Genomic DNA, 21,221 nt, shown 5'->3' on the forward strand with positions numbered 1-21,221 from the left:
GGTTAGCTTGGTAGGAAAAAATCCAAGGGTTGAGGGTTTCTTGTTTTGTTTTTGTTGTTTTGTTATTTATTTATTTATTTATTTGCGGGTCTGGGATGGAACCCAAGAGCATTCGACCTCCAAGCTACACCCCCTGCCCTTATTTTTTATTCTTTATTTTGAAACCGGGTCTCACTGAGTTGCATAGGGCCTCACTAAGTAGCTGAGGCTGTCCGCGAACCGTGATCCTCCGGTCTCAGCCTCCCGAATGCTGGGATTACAAGCGTGCGCCACCACGCCCAGTGGGTAGAGGGTTTCTAAGGGCAGGAGCAGGAGTAGCCAGCAGTGCCATTAGCCTAGTGAGAAGAAGACTAACAGGCCTCCACTGGACCCACAACAGGTAGGCCATTACTGACCTTACAGAAAGCAGTTTCAGTGGAGTGGCAGGTAGGAAGCCTAATTGGGATCAGTTGAATACATAGAAACATAGACAACTATATCCAAGAGCTTGGCTGTGGAAAAGGAGCGAAAGGGAGCGCTTGGGACTTGGGGTGAAGCATGTCAACTTATGTTACAGATGACAGGCCGTATTTCAGCAATGCCTTGAAAAACAAGTAGAGTTTGGAAATAGGAAACTGATTGGAAAGGCATCTATTACAGATAAGTAACTTCCAGTAATTTATTACAAGTAATAACAGCCATCACCTAATGAGTACTTTCGCCTGCCAGACATGACGTAGGTGCTCTGCATGCATCTTTGCACTAGTCCTCGAGCCGGCCCTCTGTGGGAGGGGCTGACTTCACCCACTTACAGATGTGAATCGCAGGAGCAGAGGCAGGAGCATACCCATGCGGTATGCAGGTCTCGGCAGTCACGGGAAGGAGCCTCACTATTCAGCTAAAAAGAAGTGTCGTCAGCTGGTGGTGTTTCTGTAGATTTAACTCTGCGTGCTTTACCACTGAACTAAATCCTCGACCCTTTTTAGGATTTTGAAACAGGATCTCATTAAACTGCCCAGGCTGGTCTTGAACTTGACGTCCTCTTTCCTCCTCAATGACTTCCACAAATAGCTGGGATTACAGGCATGTGCCACCATCCCTGACAGTATACTACTTTTAAAAATACACTTTATGGTGACCATTCCCCTCTTTATCAATATCTCTCCCTCTTTATCAATATCTTATTGTAGATATCCTTGTCTGACTCCTTTCTTGTGTGTGTGGTACTGGGGACTGAACCTAGAGGAGCTCTTCTGAGCCACACCCCCAGTCCTATTTTATTTTTTATATTTATTTATTTATTTATTTATTTATTTATTTATTGGTGGTACTGGGGTTCCTGGAAGCCCTTCTACCTCTGGGCTACACTCCCAGACCTATTTTTACATTTTCATTTTGGAAACAGGGTCTCCTAAGCCAGCGGGCGCGGCTGGCTTCGAACCTGCGCGATCCTTCTGTCTCTGCCTCCCAAGCGCGGGGATTACAAGCATGCGCCACCACGCCCGGCTTATTTTTTATTTTTAAATGGTCTCACTAAATTACTGAGACAGGCCTCAACCTGCAATCCTCCTGTCTCAGCCTCCCAAGTACTGGGATTACAGGTGTGTGCCACCAGGTGAGGCTAACATTTAACCCACCAGTTAGTTTTGCTCTCAGGTGTCAAGGGAGCCCTCTAATGGACATATGTAGTATTACAGTTTTCCAGCTTCCTTTCTTTTGTTCAAGAACTCTGAGTACCTGCTGTAGTTTGGGTACCAGCCCAAACCTGGCAGGGTGATACAAACAAGACACACGGTGGGTTCCTGAGTTCCTGGAGCAGGACTAGGCAGGAAAAAAAACTGGGTATGTTTGGGACTAAGAAGACAGGGAAAGTGGCACAGAGAGTTTGGAAAGCTAAAAATCCCAGTCTTGAGAACCAAGGTCAGGAGAGTTTACTTAGGTAGAGTGGTCATGAAAGCCAGAAGAGAGGAGTGGAGAGGGGAGTGGACCCAGTGTCCTGCATGGTCTCCTGTGCTCACAAGACAGGCCGTCGGAGCCCCAGCAGCCACAGGACACACAAAAGGACTTTCCTGCCCTCGCTGGAGTCTGAAATGCAGCCTCCCAGCCCCCACCCCGTGACTCAGCTTGTACGATGGGCATTCTGCACGCTGCCAGGCTGTTGCCACCCTTCCACCCAGAAGGAAGTATCTGACCCATGGTTCTGACTTTTAACTCACTGTTATATCACTGCTGACCAAACATGGGACAAGTTAGAAAAGGCTCTATTTAAATTTGTAAATTCCTTGAAACACTCAAATATTAAAAATGTGCCCCCAAGCCGCTTGTAATTCCAGTACTTGGGAGGCTGAGACAGGAGGAGTATGGTTCACGGACAGCGTCAGCTACTTAGTGAGGCCCTTTGCAGCTCAGTGAGACCCTGTTTCAAAATAAGGAATAAAAAAATAGGGCTGGGGGTGTAGCCTGGAGATAGAATGCCTCTGGGTTCCATCCCCAGTAGCGGGGAAAAAAATGTGCCCCCAAATGTTGCAAATGACCAGCCTGCCCCATCTATATGGGGAACAACTTTCAGAAACTGTTTTGGAGAAACGCTGATGTGGAAAATATACCATGACTTCACCCACCATGGCACCAGCCTTGGCCTGCCCCGGCCCTGCTCCATCAACCCAGAGTTTGTTCTTGGCACGTTCCTCTTGGTTGCAGCAGCCCCCACGCCGCCTGTCCATTCCATACTCTGTCTCTCTTCCTCGCCCCCTGCCATCTCCCTCCCCAGGCTGGAGTGCTCTTGCTTTTATCTCATACAGCCCAGCCTCAGGGGCCTGACAGTCTCTTCCCTCCTTGTCCAGTTCTGAGCAGCCATCCTAGAACACTGGTGACAGACACCGCAGGGCTCCCACGCGCTGTCCATGGGGCCTCAGAGGGAGAGGGGAGGCTCTGAGTGAAGCTCCTCCTCTCAGCTCGCTTTCCCATCAGAACTCACGGAGGGTGTGGAGAGAAACTTGGTGGCTGCTTCTGCAAAGCGCCTACCCCCTAAGTGGGTGGTTAATAAATACTTGCCTTTATTATATTTCAATATTATGTTACATACAGAAGGCAGATTCTGCTTTGGAACAGATCTGAAGCAAGGAAAACCTAGGTATCCTGAATTGGAGGTATTCACTTATAGAAAACAAAAAGTTTAGGAATACATCTGACATTTCTGGCATCAGAGTATTAAATTTGCACTTCCACCAGAGCCGAGCATGGCGGCATGTGTCTATATTCCTAGTACTGAGAAGCTGAGACAAGAGGATTGCAGGTTCAAGGCCACCCTTAGCAACTTATTGAGACCCTATTTCAAAGTAAAAATATAAGCTGGGTGTGGTGGCACACAGCCAGTTCTTCCAGTACTTGGGAGGCTGAGACTGGAGGATCACAGGTTCAAGGACAGCCTGAGCAAATAGTAAGACTCAAGAGACCCTGTTTTAAAATAAAAATAAAATTGGGCTGGGAGTGTGGCTCAGAGGTAGAATGCCCCTGGGTTCAATCCCCAGTATCACACAAACAAACAAATAAAAAAATAAATGAATATTAAAAATAAAATAGGGCTGGGATGTAGCATGGAAGTAGAATGTCTCTGGGTTCAACCTCAATTTCTCCCTGAAAATTTTTCCCCCAAGAAATGACATAAAACAAATTTCCGCCTACAACTTCCTGAGTTGTAGGTATTTTCAGCCCAACAGTTGTAAAGACTGAGCAAAGTCCACTGCCCCTGGCAGAAGAGACAAGTGAAGCTTCATCTAGAACGAGAATCTTGCAAAGGTTCTGGAGGTTCTTGCATCGGAGAGGAAGGGCCACGTATCCCCCGTGTCTTCTCTCCTTAGCCTCACTGATCTGTCTTTCTAGTCACCATTAAGTTACTACAGATCTGTTTGTATTGTTAATGTGTAATTTTGGAAGGGCAAAGGTTGGAAGGTTATAATTGTGTATAAAAGAATTGAGCTGGGTGTGGTGGTACGTGCCTGTAAACCCAGCTCCTCAGGAGACTGAGGCAAGAGGATCACAAGTTCAGAGCCAGTCTGGGCAACTTAGTGAGACCCTATCTTAAAAATAAAAGGGTAAGGATATATTTTAGAGTGCCCCAGGGTTCAATCCCCAGTGCTACAGAAGAAGAAAAGGAAAACTGAGATTTTAATCACTTCCATTTGTTATATTTCTGTGTGGCATGGCCGACTAAGCATAGGCATCATGTCTCTGTCTGTAAAGCAGACAACTCCACATATGTGTGTGCGCAGAAATGGCTGAGAGGTTGCAAACCACATTATCAGGGGTGTTCCTGAGAGGAGAGCATGGGTGAGGGTGGGAAGGAAGGAGGAAGCCTTTTATTCCTTATTGGGTACATTTCTTTAAGGCTTGATTTTGGGGGTTGGGGTGTTGGAGACTGAATGAAGGGTTATTCTACCTTTGAGCTACACCCTCAGCCCTTTTTTATTTTTTATTTTGGAACAGGTTCTAGTTGAGTTGCTGAGGTTGGCTAGGGGTATAGCTCAGAGGTGTTGAATGCCTCTGGATTCAGTCCTCAGAATAATAATAATAATAATGACTTTCATATCCATATTCTTGTATAAATTCTCTCTTCCTGTTCAGGTAGAGTGGACTGATCAGTATTGTTCAATTTTTGCATTCCATTTAAGTATTTTTCAAAAGATATCTTAGAATGAGGATATAGACTTTACCAAATGCTGCAAGCTGTTTCTTTTTTCTTTCTTTTTTCTTTTTTTTTCTTTTTTTTTTTTATGGTACTGGGGTTCCTGGAAACACTTCTACCGCCAGGCTACACTCCCAGACCTATTTTTATATTCTTATTTGGAAACAGGGTCTCTTAAGCCAGCAAGGCTGGCTTCGAACCTGCGCTATCCGCTATCCTCTTGTCTCCGCCTTCCAAGCACAGGGATTACAAGCGTGTGCCACCACGCCGGCTGCAAGCTGTTTCAAAATAGAAGCTCAGAGGTAAAATGCCCCTGGGTTCCATCCCCAGTACCGAAAAAACAACAACAATAATAATAATAAAATAGAATCCAAATATATAACAGTTCCTTGGCCTGAATGTGGAGCCAGAGCATATGCTCATCTAGACTGTGGCACTGGTATAAATATGGCTAAGTGCCAGCTCCTCCACCAGGCAGAAATGACAGTACTCACGTGCCACGGGGCGAGTCGCATAGTCTTCCCTGGATGCCCTGGGAGGCTCTGTGGCCCGTGTGCCACGACCCACCAGCCTCCTGCGGTGCTGCCTTGACTATGCCCTCAGCTGGTGAGGGACCAACAGGCTCTGAAAGTCTGGAAACTTTATATTGAATAAACTCATCAGGAGCAACTCTTGAATCCAACTGGCAATTCATGTGTCTCCACAAATACCTTCTGCTCATTTGAGTTAGACTTCTGAGCAAAACTTAAGCTGACATTCTCAAGAATGGCTATCTTTGTTATACAAATGGGAAAGGTAGTAGCAAAAAAATTTCCTCTTCTTGGGTATGTAAACTAACTCAAGGAGCACACCTTCTTCTGGAGCCTGTGATGTTATGACAAAAAACAAAACATTTTCTTGGATGATTTTGGGGAAAAAAAAGCAATATAGACATCTCAACTGACCGTCTTACTAAAAGCCAGTGTTAGAAACCGAGTGTGGTGGCACACGCCTGTAATCCCAGGACTTGGGAGCCTGAGATGGGGGGATCACAGGTTCGAAGCCAGCCTTAGCAGTTTAATGAGGCTCTCAGCAACTTGCAAGACCCTGTCGTTCAAATAATAAAATAGGGCTGTGGGTGTAGCTCAAAGGTAGAGTGCCTCTGGTTCGGTCCCTGCACCCCCCCCCCAAATCCCCAGTGCTGCACACACAAAAACCAGTGCCAGACCCTAGACGATCCTGAAAGGCCTTTGAATCCCTTATGTATTTATTGGTACTACGGATTGAACCCAGGAGCATTCTACCTCTGAACTACGCTCCCAGCCCTTGTTATTTATTCTGAAACAGAGTCTCACTAAAACTTGCCTTGAACCTGCCATCTTTCTCAGCCTCCCAAAGTACCAGCATTAAAGTCGGGCGTGGTGGTGCACGCTTGTAATCCCAGCATTCGGGAGGCTGAGACCAGAGGATTGTGGTTCGTAGACAGCCTCAGCTACTTAGTGAGGCCCTCTGCAACTCAGTGAGACCCTGTTTCAAAATAAAGAATAAAAAATAGGGCAGGGGGTGTGGTTTGGAGGTTGAATGTCCCTGGGTTATATCCCCAGACCTGCAAAAAAATAATAAATAAATAAAAGTAAAGAATAAAAATAGGGCAGGAGGTGTAGCTCAGAGGTCAAATGCCCCTGGGTCCCATCCCCAGACCTGCAAAAAAAAAAAAAGTACCAGCATTATAAGCATGTGATGCTGTGACTGGCTTGAATCCCTTATTTATGTATTTTTGTAATGTACTTTTATTGGTGCGTTATAGTTTCACATTTTAATGTAAATCATATTGACAGTAAAATACATGCACGTAGCACTTGGTAGAAGTAGAATCCCTTATCTAAATGTAACCAGAGCTGGTGTGCTTAAGAAAAAGATTGTATTCATAAAGGGGTGCCAGTATCTTCAGATCAGCGTCTGGGGCACGGATCAATACTTCCTTTGGGAAGTGACGAGGATGTACTGAATTTCCTGTGTGGCCAGCTTGCAACCCTCAGCATGTGCTCCAGGGGCCCAGGTATCCCTTGAGCCAGGCGTGGTGGCGCACGCTTGTAATCCCAGTACTTAGGAGGCTGAATCAGGAGGATTGCGGACAGCCTCAGCCACTTGGGCTCTCTGCAACTTAGTGAGACCGTTTCAAAACAGAGAACAAAAAAATAGGGCTGAGGGTATAGCTTGGAGGTAGAATGCCCTGGATTTGATCCCCAGTGTTGAAAAAAAAAAAAAAAAAAAAAAGGATAGCTATTTATTCCTCGCCAGCAGATGTGTTCTTACCAGCATGGCCACAGTTTAGGTAGCAACATTTGCTGGGGAAGAACATAATTTCTTACTATTATAAAAACAAAAAAATCAAAAGAAGCTAATTATTTTTTTCTGAGAAGTGCTTAAAGAATAAATGTATAAATTTCTTTCTTTCTTTTTTTTTTTTTTTTTTTTTGGTGGTACTGGGGTTTCTGGAAGCCCTTCTACCTCCGGGCTACACTCCCAGACCTGTTTTATGTTTTTATTTGGAAACAGGGTCTCTTAAACCAGCGGCTGGCTTCTACCTGCGCGATCCTCCTGTCTCCGCCTTCCAAGCGCAGGGATGACAAGCGTGCGCCACCACGCCTGCCCTGCACATATGTATAAATTTCTATAAGCTCGATTCTTAAAGGTAAACCAAAATTTTTTTACTTTTAAGTAACAAATTAATAAGTCATCAAATAATTGAAAAAGATAATATGAATTAATATAGTTTAAATGAAGAAAAGAACAAAGAACTTGTAGTCAGGTAGAGAATTAAGAAATATTATGCCCAAAATATACACTAATATATTTGAAACTCTTAAGTGACTGACTTTTTATAAAACTTATCAAAGAATACAGATTTGAAGTGGTTCAAATGAATAGAGAAATCGGGAAAACTACCCAAAGTAAAGTGCCTAGATTTCATGTTATATAAATTGTTACATGAAAACATTTGTTATTAAGCAAAATTGAGTTTGTCCCAAATATCATATTAGGCTGTCAACATGGCTAAGTATAAAAGTTCCACAGAGCTAATTTTCTTGCTGTGAGAAACATCTGTACTGAAAACAGTAAAAAAAGAAGATGAAGCACATTAAGAGAAAGATATATATGTCTATATATATTCCAGAAAGTTAACCTAGTGAAAACGTTTAGTTTGTGGTTGTATTAGTTAAATCTCTTTTAGAGCCAGGTGTGCTGGCGCATGCTTGTAATCCCAGTACTTGAGAGGCTGAGACAGGAGGTAACAGGTTTGAGGAGAGGCCAGCCTCAGCTACTGACTGAGGCCTTATTTCAAAATAAAGGATAAAAAATAGGGCTGGAGGTGTAGCTTGGAGGTAGTTGCACCTGGGTTTAATCTTCAGTACAGCAAAATAAATAAATAAGTAAATATCTATTTAATCTTATTCTTTGTTGTCCTAAACTTTTATTCTAGACTCTATGAATTTTGTTTGATTATAGATACCTTTCTAAGACTTTCCACATTTATCTCCTTTTATGTTTGTAGATAGAATAAAAGTGTACCTCTAAGAATACTGGGGTTTGTCTGGTTATTTTTTTTTAAATAACTCTTTAATCTTTGCATATTTGTTAATTTCAAACCATTTTATATATCTTTAGACCTCTTCACTTTAATAGATGGGAAATATCAAGAAGTCTTTTTGTTGACTCAAGGTCGGGGAGAGAGAACCCCGTTTCCTCTGAGCCGAGTTCTTTTCAGCCTATCAGGATACAAGCCTAATAGTTACTCACTGATGAGAAATTATGCTTGTGTTTTCATGGAATTGGGGTTGTAGGAAAGGATATTTCGTTTGAAATTAAAAATTGGGAAGCCAAGCATGGTGGCACATGTCTATAATCCCAGTACTTGGGAGATTGAGACATGAGGACCACAGGTTCGAAGCCAGCCTCAGCAACTTAGATTCTGTTTCAAAATAAAAAATAAAAAGAGCTGGGGGTGTCGCTTGGAGGTGGAAGAAAGGGAGGAAGGAAGAAGAAGGGGAAGGACAAGGGAAGGGTGCAAAAAAGATTGAGGGGATGAGATTTTGTTCTTTTATAATGTTAGCATTTGAAAGGCTTATTTCTCAAATAGTGAACTCAGGTTCTTTTACTAATCACAATTTTGCTGTAAAAGTCATATTGGTAATGAAAAAATGCACTCAGCGGTATGATATGGTGGTGTCAACTAGAGTCAGGTGTATGCCACATTTTTCAAGAGCATGTTTTCTTACCCCAAACTCACACCCTGCACCTTCAGAGTCCTCAGGCTGTGAGTGGCCGCCGCGAGGCACACTCCCAAGCTTGCTCCTCCACGGGTGTGTCTGTGAGCCCTGGGAAGGAAGGAAGAGGGGCATGGCGAGCCGGGTTGGCGAGCGGGTGCTGCTTTATGGGGTCCCTCCATCCTCTCCAGCACCACTGTCCTTGAAAATCCCTAGTACCTACTGCTGAGGCTGTCTTCAAACCTGTTATCCTCTGTCTCAGCCTCCCAAATATTGAGAGTACAGGCATGCACCACCACGCCCAGCCATGCATATACCTTTTACAAACCTGATATTCGTCAAAATGTTTCTTCTACCTGGGAGCAGTGGGGCATGCTTGTAATCCCAGCTACTCAGGAGGCTGAGGCAGGAGGATCACAAGTTTAAGGCTAGCATGAACAGCTTAGTGAAACCTTGTCTCAAAAAAAAAAATTTTTTTTTTAAGGTCTGTGGGTATAGCTTATTGGTAGAGTGGTTTTCTAGTATTTATGAGACCTGGGTTTAATTCCCAGTATCATAAAAATGATAAAAGATTCTGCTAATTAGTCAATTTTCCAGTTTTAATTAGTTCTGTGCCAAAAAGTTGCTGAATTGTCTATTTCTTTTTTTTTTTTTTTGTACCCTCTATACTTACAGCTATGGCAGCCTCTAAGTGGCTGAGGTTGGCCTCGAACTTATGATCCTGTCTTACTTCATTTGTACTATTTAAATGTCCATCACTCCATAACCTAAGGGTAGGAACCAGGTCTTCTTCATGGCTGAAGTGTCACATAGCACAGTACCTACCAAATGGCAGGCAAAAATCACTCATTTCATTAACTAACACTAAGGTGAAGGTGTTCAGGGGCTTGAAATACGTATTCTATATCTTAACTCTGGGGTGCTTAAACTATCTGTGATCTTTACAAATAAAATGTAAGAGTTTCAAAGATTAAAAATGCTTGAGTGTTTAATGAATGAATTTGAGCCAATTGAGCACCAGTTAGTAGGCGCAAGATCCTTAAACCTCATAATATCTAGTCCAAAGATGATGAGAGCGGGAGGGAGGGAGGGAGAGAGAGCGAGAGAGAGCGAAAGCGAGAGAGAGAGAGAGAGAGAGAGAGAGAGAGAGAGAGAGAGAGAGCGCGAGCAAGAGCGAGTGTGCGCGCGCGCGTGTGTGTGTGTGTGTGGTGTGTGTGTGTGTGTGTGTGTGTGTGTGTGTGTGTTTTCCTGGGGATTGGGCCCAGGGGTATTCTGCCTCTGAGCCACACCCCCAGCCCTGTTTATTTTTTATTTTGAAACAGGGCCCCGCTAAGTTGCTTAGCCTGGCAGTGAACCTGTGATCCTCGTATTTCAGCCTCCCAAGTACTAGGATTACAGACAAATACCACCATGCCCAGCTCAAAGATGATATTTTTAAAGGTTCTAACTTTAAAGGGTTTGTAGGCTGGGAAGAAAAGCCAATATATGAACTAGTTACTTTCTCCTCATCCTCTAATGGCCTAAAGGCATGAGGGTTGCTGGGGAGCGGCTGCGTATGTCAGATCCGGGGGCAGGAGGACAGCAGTCGCCTCGCAGCAGCCACGGTCCATGGAAGCAGAGCTGACGTGTGGTCATCTGTCCTAGGTGCTCTCCTTTTTCTTCATTGGGCTGATGTCCATGATGGTTCCTCTGTGCAGTGTCTTTGGGGCCCTCATCGCTGTCTGTCTCATCATGGGTCTCTTCGACGGATGCTTCATTTCTATCATGGCCCCCATTGCCTTTGAGTTGGTTGGTGCCCAGGATGTATCCCAAGCCATTGGATTTCTGCTCGGATTCATGTCTGTGCCCATGACTGTGGGCCCACCCATTGCAGGTAAAGATTCAATTGCGGGTAAATACAATGACACTTCAGCAACTACATTAATGCACAGCATTTTCTACTCCAGGTCCTAAGTGTCACTTATACATAAAACATATTGTAATTTATTGGTTACTGGTCCTTCGATTTTTTCATGTGCCTTAACTATCACACAAGTTCAAGAGGGAAGTCTCTTTAATCCTTTCTAGCATCTGAAACATTTAATAAAATGTGTAACAGTAAAGCTTCTAGGCTTTAAACTTTAACAACTTCGATATTCCACTTAGTATATGCTTTAGAGGAATGGGAATGTGGTTTAAAAAAAGATGACAATTCTGAAAGTCTTCTAAATATATCTGCTTTGTGTGAGCAGCCATGCCCCCTCCAGGAATAGTTGACAAAAATAATATGTAGGTAAACAACTCAACTGTCCATCAACAGATGAATGGGAAACAATGGGCCTGCCATGAATGAAAGGCGGTGCCAAGGACACTATGCTAAGTAGAAAAGGCCAAATAGGAAAGGCTACACACTGCATGACTCCACTGTGGAAATCCAGAGACACAAGACAGATTGGCCCTTGCCAGAGGCTGGAGAAAATGGGGATGGAGGTTTTTCAGCACCATGAAAATATTTTAGAACTAGATAGAAGTAGTAGTTGCATGGTATTGTAAATTAACCAAAGGACACTGGATTGTGTTCACTTGAAGATGGTTAAGTTCATGCTATAAGAATTTCTTAAGATGTCTTATGTGTGGCATTACTTGGATACCAGTAGGAGTTATTAGAAGAGGATTCAATGTAGTTGAGCCAGGCGTGCTGGCGCACACTTGTAACCTCAGCATTGGGGAGGCTGAGACAGGAGAACTGAGGTTCGCGGACAGCCTCAGCTACTTAGTGAGGCCCTCTGCAACTCAGGGAGACCCTGTTTCAAAATAAAGAATAAGAAAAAATAGGGTTGGGGTGTAGCTCAGATGTAGAAGGCCCCTGGATTCCACCCCCAGTACTGCAAAAAAGAAAAAATTCAGTGTAGTTATGATAAACTATAAATATATGTACTTTGATCTGTGTGTGTGACATGAGGGACTTAGTGAAAGTTTAGCTTAGTTCATTCTCGTGTTCACAACTACATTCCGGGTCATGAATCAAGCAGTTACTATCAAGGAAGAGAAGAATTTAAGTTCTAAGGGCGACTGTCTTCCGTAGAAAACCCTCCACTCCCTTCCTTTCTCCCCCAGGTAACACACTTTTCACTCTTATTTTTGTACTATAAAAAACTTAGTCTTGAGGTTTCCAGATCCACATAAGACGATAAGCAGTGCTTTAGTAGGGCTGACATTAGCTCCTAGAGGTGATTGCTAACAGCCCAAGAACAAGGGGGTGATGGAAAACTACCCAAGCTGCAGAGTACCGACACGCGGCAGCCGCCGGAGGCCCCCAGCTTACCCGCAGGCTGAGGGCATCTTGGAATTAGCAAGACCTTATGGCTAGTGTTTATAAGGATGAAAAAGATCAGTTACACATGAAATGTTTTGATTCACAAGATAGGGAAGTAATATATTTGGAGATAGTGTATATTTTATGTTTATATCCAGAACTAATGTCCACATTCATTTGTATGTGTTAGTGCCTACCTGGACAAGTTCTCAATATTTATTTATTAAAATCAGATAGCTATAGCTAGATATCCATATAGCATATTACCTAGACATTTCAGGTTATCTGAGATTGTTCTAAAACACTTAAGAAAACTTTAAGAATCCTAAGTCCTGGATTTTTAGGGATAGAACCAAGGAGCCCCATAGATGACAGTTTTCAGAAGCGGAGCCCAAGGGTCTATTAGAATGCAAAAACTGCGTTTATATTTCCTCCCAAGTACTGACAGGCCCGAGTATTTTTCTAAAATGTGTTTAATCACCGAGATTTTTCATTCGAACTCTTAGATTTATAATTTTTCATGATTTGGGGTTATAATTGGAAATTGTTTCCTGTTACTTATTTTGTTGCTTTACTGAGAATTGAAAACAAGGGCTCGCTTACTTCTGGGTTATACTACTTCAGCTCTGTTTTATTTTTTATTTTGAAACAGGGTCTCACTAAGTTGCTAAGGCAGGCTTTGAAGCTGTGATCCTCTCAGCCTCTCAAATACCGGGATTATAGCTGTGTTCTATTGCGCCTGGCTAGTTCCATGCCATTTGTATAAAAAATTGGTCCAAGATTGGTTTGAAATAGGCATTTGAGAGACGGTTCGGCTGTATGCTTTGTCTGCCTTAGGCTACCTCAGGACCTTTGCACATGTTCTAGGACCTCCGATGGCCTCTGAGGAGCTTTGAGAAAGCCAAAGCTTAATTGCAAGTATTTTTTTCCCCAAGCAGTGTATCTTGGTATGAAAATACAGAAGCCTGTACTCTGTGACAAGATTAAAGATATTTTTCCCTTCCCACATCAGACCTGTTTCCTAAAAAATGTCTGATGTCTGGATGTAAGGACTGGTCCTGCTGAGGTGAAGTAAAGAGGCTGGCCCTCAGCTGTCATTGTGGCTGATCCGAGACCCCTCAGAACCAGCTTGTTCTCGCGATGACCATGTTCTCTCTTCTCAGGCTTACTTCGTGACAAGCTGGGCTCCTATGACATGGCGTTCTACCTCGCCGGGGTCCCTCCTCTTATTGGTGGTGTTGTGCTTTGTTTCATCCCATGGATCCACAGTAAGAATCAGAGAGAGATCAGTAAAACCACTGGAGGAGAAAAGACGGAGAAGATGCTGGGGAACCAGAACTCTCTGGTATCGAGCTCATCGGCCATCTTCAAGAAAGAATCTGACTCCATTATTTGATGTCTTATATACCTCCACCAGACTGGACTTGCTTTTGAATTTTAAGCAAGTTTTCCTTTTATATGAATTGCAAATCTTTTATTTTTTTAATCACATCCTTGGAATAGCACAATAATTGGAATTAGAATTCCTGTTACTACAGGAACCATATTCTTCTGCTATATAGCTGGCTGATGTTTCCAGGAGCCCGAGGGAAGAGACTGTTACAGGAAAACACATTTGAAAGTAAAACATTGTGAATATTTGAAGCTATCTCAGTAAGAGCTTCAGAAACTGTGAATGCTATTTAGCTTGTGTACATGTTTTCAAATACCTCAGGCTATACTGAAACCATGGTTTGTTTAGGTCTGGAAATATCTTCTTTGTTGTCTCACGTGGTATCTTCAGCCCTGGTACCTATGTTTTAATATCTTCTGCTCTTTGGAAACTTTTTGCAAAATTTACACCTGGATCCTAGACAACGCCAGATCTACCTAGGCCTCAAGTCTGCATTAAAGTTGCCTGCCTGCTGTTAAGTAGCTATGGAATGAGGACAGGCCGACTCGCCCCAGTGTCCTGGGACCTGCTGGGAGAGGTGCTGAGTGTACTGAGAATCACTGTCTGAGATGAGAGGATCCTCTCCTTAAGGACAGAGCGGCTCAGAAATCAGGCATTTCTTCCATTTACCTTTGTTCCCTTGGGTTTGCAGTGTGTTTTGCTCAAGTGGGCAGAAACATCCCAAATTTCTGATTGTGTTTAAATAAAGTAAAATAGAATGCATGAATGATATTCTGGCAGTTTTAGCCCAGAATTTTTCTGACTTCTGGATTTATTAGTACTGGTATTTAAAGTCTTACTGAGTGTGTTCTCAAGATGGAGTTATAGGTACAAATTGGGGGTTGGGGGAATAGAATCCTTTGTATTCATGAAAAAAAAGTCTCTCTGATAGAAACAATTGCTTACATTGGTTTGTGAAATTAATCCACTTTTGTCCCCTAATTCCTAGATGTCGAACACCTGTAAAAAATATATAGTATACATCATATAATTATGATAATAGAATTGTATTAACTAGTATAAATATACATAAGATCTCAGTTATGATTTCCAACCTATTTTAATGCACCTGTGTCGGTTGAGCTTGAAAACTTGGGACTTAATGGGTTAATGTCTTAAATGGGTCTTAAAAGGTTAAAAGTACTAATAAAGAGAAATGATTCCTACATTTCAAAAAATTTTTAGCAAACATTTGCATTCATGTGTCGCTTAATGACCTGGGACACGATTTTTTAAAAACTATCCTTCAGCAAATTAAATGTTGTTTGGACATTAGAATACCACAGAGTTTATGTACACAAGCTAGGATGTCTACAATTCCACCAGGTGATGTGATCTTATGGGGCCACCATCATAGACTAGTCCATTGCTGACTGAGATACTTTACATGGCACATGACTATACTTGACCTACTGTGACCCCCATTAACTTTTTTTTTTCCTATCTCCAAGCTACACCCCTAGCCCTATTTTTTTATTCAAAACAGGGTCTCGCTGAGGTACAAAGGGCCTCACTAAGTAGAAGCTGAGGCTGTCCTCGAACCATGATCCTAGTGTCTCAGCCTCCCAAATGCTGGGATTACAGGTATGAGCCACCATGCCCAGCTCCTCATTAACATTTATATACAGACTATCATAAGAAAGCTATTAGTTTTAGGGTGTGTGGGGGGCGTACTGGGGGTTAGGCCCAGGGTCATTCTACCTCCATGCTATACAAGCAGTCCATTTTTAATTTTTATTTTGAAATAGGGTCTCACTAGGTTGATGAGAGTCTCACTACTTGCTGAGGCTGTCCTTGAACTTGTGATCCTCCTGTCTCAGCCTCTCAAGTACTGGGATTAAAAATGTTTGCCACCATGCCCTGCTAGAAAGCTATTAGTTTTGAGGACCTAAATTAAAATCAAACCATGCCTTGACCCATTTATTTATAAAAACAGGAACACTTTCCTATATAGTTGAAATTATACGTTAATACTTTTGACCTTTAAAAGTTAATAATATGGCTGGGCATGGTGACACATGTCTATAATCCCAGTACTTGGGAGGCTGAGACAGGAGGAACTGCAGGTTAGAGGCTAGCTTCAGCAACCTAGCGAGACCCTGTTTCAAAAACAAAATAGGGCTGGGATGTGTAGCTCAAAGGTAGGGCGCACCTGGGTTCAATCTCTAGTACCATCACCAAAAAGAAAAGAAAAGAATATACACAGTATATTTCATCTCAAGAATGGATGACTATTAGATCTTGATCCAACTGTTTCTAAATTATCTATAAAGTGAGAAAATTATTTTAGCTCAGTACTTCCTTTCTTCCTTTCTCCTTCCTTCCTTCCTTCCTTCCTTCCCTCCCTCCCTCCCTTTCTCCTGTTGTCTTTAAAAGGTAAATTCTTTCCATTCTTCTTCTAACTAAGGCTGGGCTGCCCGCAGAGCTTGTGGGTTTATAATTGCTGGTTTGGGAGCTAGAGGGAAGTGAAGCTCTTAACTGAACTGTTGGAAAAATCTTACGACTTTTCCTTTCAGTATCACCTTTTTCCTCTGCGACCTTGAAAGTTCATGGTGTAAATGCTAAATATGGAATCTATTTAAAATGGAATATTAAACAATTCTGATTGTGAAGACAGCAACTTCCTATGCTCGCTCTCTCCTACCCCCATCAATCCCAGAGGTGCTACCACAGCTATAGCCCAGCCCTTTCTAATTTTTATTTAGAAACTGAGTCTCACTCATTTGCGAATGGTAGCCTCAAACTTTTGATCCTTTTGTCTCAACTTCCCAAGTAGCTGAGATTACAGGTGTGTGCCTATAAGAAAGGCCCTTGGGTTCTACCCTCCAGTACCACCAAAAAAAACCAAAAAAAAAGTTCAATGAAGCCAAGTGTGGTGGTACATGCTTGTAATACCAGTACTTGAAAGAGTGAGACAGGAGGATCTCAGATTTGAGACCAGCCTGAGCAACGTAGCAAGACCCTGCTTCAAAAAAATAAATTAAAAAATTGGGCTGGCCAGAATTCAATTCCCAGTATCATACACACACACACACACACACACACACACACACACACACACACACATGTTCAGTGAAAACATACAATTAAGACCAGTTATCAAGCCATTATAAATGTTAACTTTTTTTTACAGTTTTAGCAGAGACTTCTAAAGACCCCCCCAGTTTTATAGACAGTTTAATTCTAAAATGGAAATTTTATAAGACCTTCAGACATTTTTCTTTTCAAAATTTGAGTTTTCACATTAAAGCAGCAAATTGAATTAAGTATTTATAATAAAAAATTAGATCTCAGCATATTATATTTGTATATATTACACATAGATAGTTCTCAGTTTAATTCTCAGTGAATCAAACGATCTATAATACCAAAAAAGGTCCTGTATAATAGACTCTTCTGGAGAGTAATCTGGTAAGATGCTGAATTCCATTAAATGAATATTTAAGAATTTGTTGTTTGGTAAGAAAAGTTCTAAAACTCTAAAATATACAAACCTCAAATATGAAAAACTCTAATATTCATAAAGACTTGTGTTTTAGATCAGGAAATACCACTTTAGTCAAAGTAAGTTCTTTTCAATTTTGGAACAAAGTGTTACTGCTGCTATAAGGTGACCTTTTTGTGGCTGTTCAATCCAGACACTTTTGTGAGAGAAAAAGAATACAGTCTGAACTCCTTATCTCATCACCCTGAGTCTGATAACACTCAGCCAAAAATTAAAAAGGTTCTAGCATTTGAAGCCAAGCATAAAGGGAGAATTCTTTATAGAAACTCGGGATCAGATACTACTGTAATGGATGCCCAAGGGGCTCCCAGAAAGGTTTTGGTTTAATATTATTTCAGTGGTTATTGTTGGGATCCATCCGTTTAAGTAATAGTATACCACAAATTTTGAATTTACAATTCAAAATGTATAAAACTTATCATGTTGCAATGCCTTGCTATCAGACTTGCAGTTTCCACTGAAAATTGCATGGAGCTTATGTTAAGCTTCAAATTCTATGCCTAAGTAGAAGGCAGACTTCATTTCAGGTTCATGATCCGTTTATTACCAGTTTACACATGTTTGCAGATGACCCTGTAGCTTCCACCCCAGCCTGGAGAAACCATCAGCTTCTGCTTCCTACGCTTTGAAAGTAGATGTACAAGTAAACTTAAGCTTACTTCTGGTAATTATAGCCCTTTTAACTGCATTTAAGAATATTTTCATTTATACTAATGTTATTGTTAGTGAGCTGAAGAGAAAATAGAAAGTGTGCTGTGATTGGGGGTCAGCAGCCTCTGGTCTGGCCTCTGGTCTGGTGGCTCTGGGCTCCTGTCCAGCACGGTCGTACCCGGCATGGACACCTTTTTCTTACTGTTTTCCTGTCTTCCTCATCACTCTCCCACTTTTCCTTTACTTCCCCTACTCTTCAATAGCTGCCCTGGCTGCTTAGCTGTGCTACTTACTGGTGCCCCTAGCTTCACAAAATGGATCACAGCCCAATCCTATGTAAGCTGGAGAACGGCTAGCTCCTGGTCTTTTGTTTACAGTTCTAATGGTGTATGGTGATTACTTTTTTCAAATACATGATTGAAATATTTAAAGGAACTAATGTTTTAGATAATTCATCTTTTGTGCAAACATCTAAAACTTATTTAAATGTTTAAGGTAAATGTTTTTTTAAATGCCGGTTCTTAGCATAAATATTTCAGAGAGCTGAATTGTTTAATTTGATTTTCATATTCTGTTAGGGTTTTTTTAAATCTCAGTCTTGAAAGGACAACTTGGAATGTTGTAGTGGGACTTTCGATGTTCATTAAGAACCTGGCTACGGCTGGATTGCATCTTATGGTGAATGGTATTGAATAAAAATCCCAGCGTTTAAGATGCAATTGGGAATACATGAGCTAATTAGGTCCAATTTTAAGACATAAGGCAAGTTCTTAAAATTCTTCAGGAACTTTCTAACACTGAAAACTACATTGTGCCTGGAAAAATATTAAGAATCAATTTTTGTATAGGCTAAAAATTATTGCTTTTCTAGTGCATTGGCTTAAAAGGAGGAAGTAAAATTGTTTTTTACATCCATATTCTCTTAGTTTGAAAGGCAACTGTCTTTGTAATAGAAAAAAAAAATCAATTCACTCAGCTCTTCAAAAGGCAACTTTTGTAATCAAAGGAACAAATTTTCACTTATAATGGTGATGTGGTGGTGTGGGATAAAAACAGACCACAGGGCTGGGTACAGTGGCACATACCTGCAATCTCAGCTACTCAGGAGACTGAGGCAGGAAGGCTGCAAGTTCAAGGCCAGCCCAGGCAACAGCGAGGCCCTCTCTCAAAGTAAAAATTAATAGGGCTGGGGATATAGGTCAGTGGGTTTGATTCTCCAGTATGGTGGGTGGGGGATACACCATGGAAAGATGGACTGGCTCTACTCATATCAGTCATTGTTTTTTTGTTTTTGTTTTTGAGGATTATGATTCGGGAGATTGAAAAGAGACTAGAGAGGAATTTGAGAATGGCTCCAGGGGCAAACAACCAGGCACGCAGACATCCCATGGGCTTGCTCTAATTTCATAGCCACAACCATGTTTATTATTTTATTTGTTGGCAAAGACTAATACTTTGTGTTCTAAATAAACTACAGAATAGTAGGGTACAATTTTCAAAAGTAAAGTTCCACATGCCCAAAACTAAATGAGAAACTTGCATACATGGGGTCATGATTATTGAACCGCTTTACCTGTGGACTTAATCAGATGACTCCTGAGACAATAAAGATCCGTGGTGAAATTCATTGTCACATCGTGGAATCACTCAGAGATGCACTGAAACATCTTAGGACATGGTAATTTAACCTTTTTAAAAAATTACCAAATTTTAAGTAGAAAATTTCAATCATCTTGACTACTACATATTCAAATAAACCTCTTTTAAAGGTCAATATACCATACAAAATGGGTACAATCTTGCTTTCTGAGGGGAAAAATCAAATCATCCATGGTACTATTGTCTTGACAGATAAAGCATACTACAAGCCGGGCTTAGTGGTGCATGCCTGTGATCCCAGTACTTGGGAGGCTGAGACAGGATTACAGGATAAGACCCTGTTTAATGATAGGAATGGGTGTGTGGCTCAGAAGTAGAATGTTTAATCCCCTGTACCACACATACACACAAAGGAAAACAAGAGGCTACCTCATTTCAGAAACAGAAGATTTCAGTATTTTTACAAGTTGAAATGACATTGGGAATGAACTAGAACCTTTCTAAATACGTGACCATGACCTTTACCTGATCATATCAGCTACCTACCCTGGCTTTCAGCTTCTAGATGAAGGCCTGGCTGACCAGTTCCTGCTTTATCACAAGGGAACTAATGTTGATTCTGGAAGACAAAAAAATGCAAGTTGTTAATGGAATCAATTTTTTTTCTGATAAATAAATATATAAGGAACAAACAAAAAAAATGTGGCGTGTCAATCTGACCAAGCAAAATCCTGAAGGAACGTCTAATCTAGGCTTAATGCCAAACACTTGTGGAGATTCTTTGCCGGGGCTTTTCAAATTGCACTGGTGAGAGCCAGGCAAGCCAGCCACGCTTGTAATCCCAGTACTTGGGCAGCTGAGACAAGAGGATCACAGTTCAAGGACAGTCAGCTACTTAGGCCCTCTACAACTAGCGAGACCCTGTTTCAAAATAAAGAATAAAAATAGGGCTGGGGGTATAGCTTGGAGGTGGAATACCCCTAGGTTCCATCCCCAGGACTGCAATATATACATACATACATATATATGTTTGCACTGGTGACGGGAAGCTCATGTGCAACGGCAGGAGGCCGGGTGGTCGCTGACAGTGGACGGCGTGGCTGTCCGAGCCTCTGTCCCCTGTGGGCCGCGGGAGGCGCTCCTTTCGTAGTGGGACAGGTCCAACCATGGCAATGAGTGTTTTCCTCACTTTTTCAGTGTCAGTGAATCTGACAGTAGCAAAAATTAACCCACAGTCCCCAATCTAATGAAACATGCTTCTCTGCCTTTCAGTTAGTGCTATAAGAAGAGTATTTTGGAGTTGATGTTACTAAGCATGTATGTGATAGGAACTGTTGACATAAAATAATGCTTAGATCTATTATACCATTTTGGAACCTGGTATATGACTTTTATTCTTTATTAGATAACAATGTTTAGTATCTTTCAGTTGTTTGAAGAGTCAAGTTATTAAATATTTTAAATGTGTGTAAATACATAAACCCTCTACTATGATCTTCCTTAAAGGGTCAAGGTGTTTTATAACTCAGTCTGTTAGGATATGATTTCAGGGGCCAAGGACTTGTTGTTAATAAGTGATATATTTTGATTTCTTACTGTGAACAGGCTGGGTAGCTGGAGACTCTTTCTTCCTTTGCCAAAGAAAGACAAAGGTCAAGATTGGTGCTAAGTTTCATGTTTCTTTCAAAATTATTTTTTCTTTTTGAATATATAGAAATATATATTGAATATATTCCTACACAATAGGAAACGTGTAGAACCAACAATATTATATATGTCAATATATATATATATATATCTGGGGGGGGACTTACCTATAAAGTGGTTAC

At 41.6% G+C, this 21,221-nt stretch overlaps 1 protein-coding gene across 1 annotated transcript in view; it reads left to right on the forward strand.

Moving 5' to 3' along the window:
- The window catches only part of SLC16A10 (solute carrier family 16 member 10), a gene marked incomplete at both ends in the record, with an annotated part of 147,860 nt that extends 129,787 nt beyond the window's left edge, over positions 1-18,073 (forward strand). The window contains 5 exon segments of the mRNA XM_080700100.1: positions 10,555-10,783; positions 13,369-13,592; positions 13,594-13,650; positions 17,177-17,201; positions 18,057-18,073. Coding sequence (XP_080556226.1) covers positions 10,555-10,783; positions 13,369-13,592; positions 13,594-13,650; positions 17,177-17,201; positions 18,057-18,073 — 552 coding nt within the window.
- Between the last annotated feature and the right edge of the window lie 3,148 nt (positions 18,074-21,221).

The sequence above is a fragment of the Muscardinus avellanarius genome (genome assembly GCF_963383645.1).
Source record: "Muscardinus avellanarius genome assembly, chromosome: 8".
Classification (NCBI taxonomy): Eukaryota; Metazoa; Chordata; class Mammalia; order Rodentia; family Gliridae; genus Muscardinus; species Muscardinus avellanarius.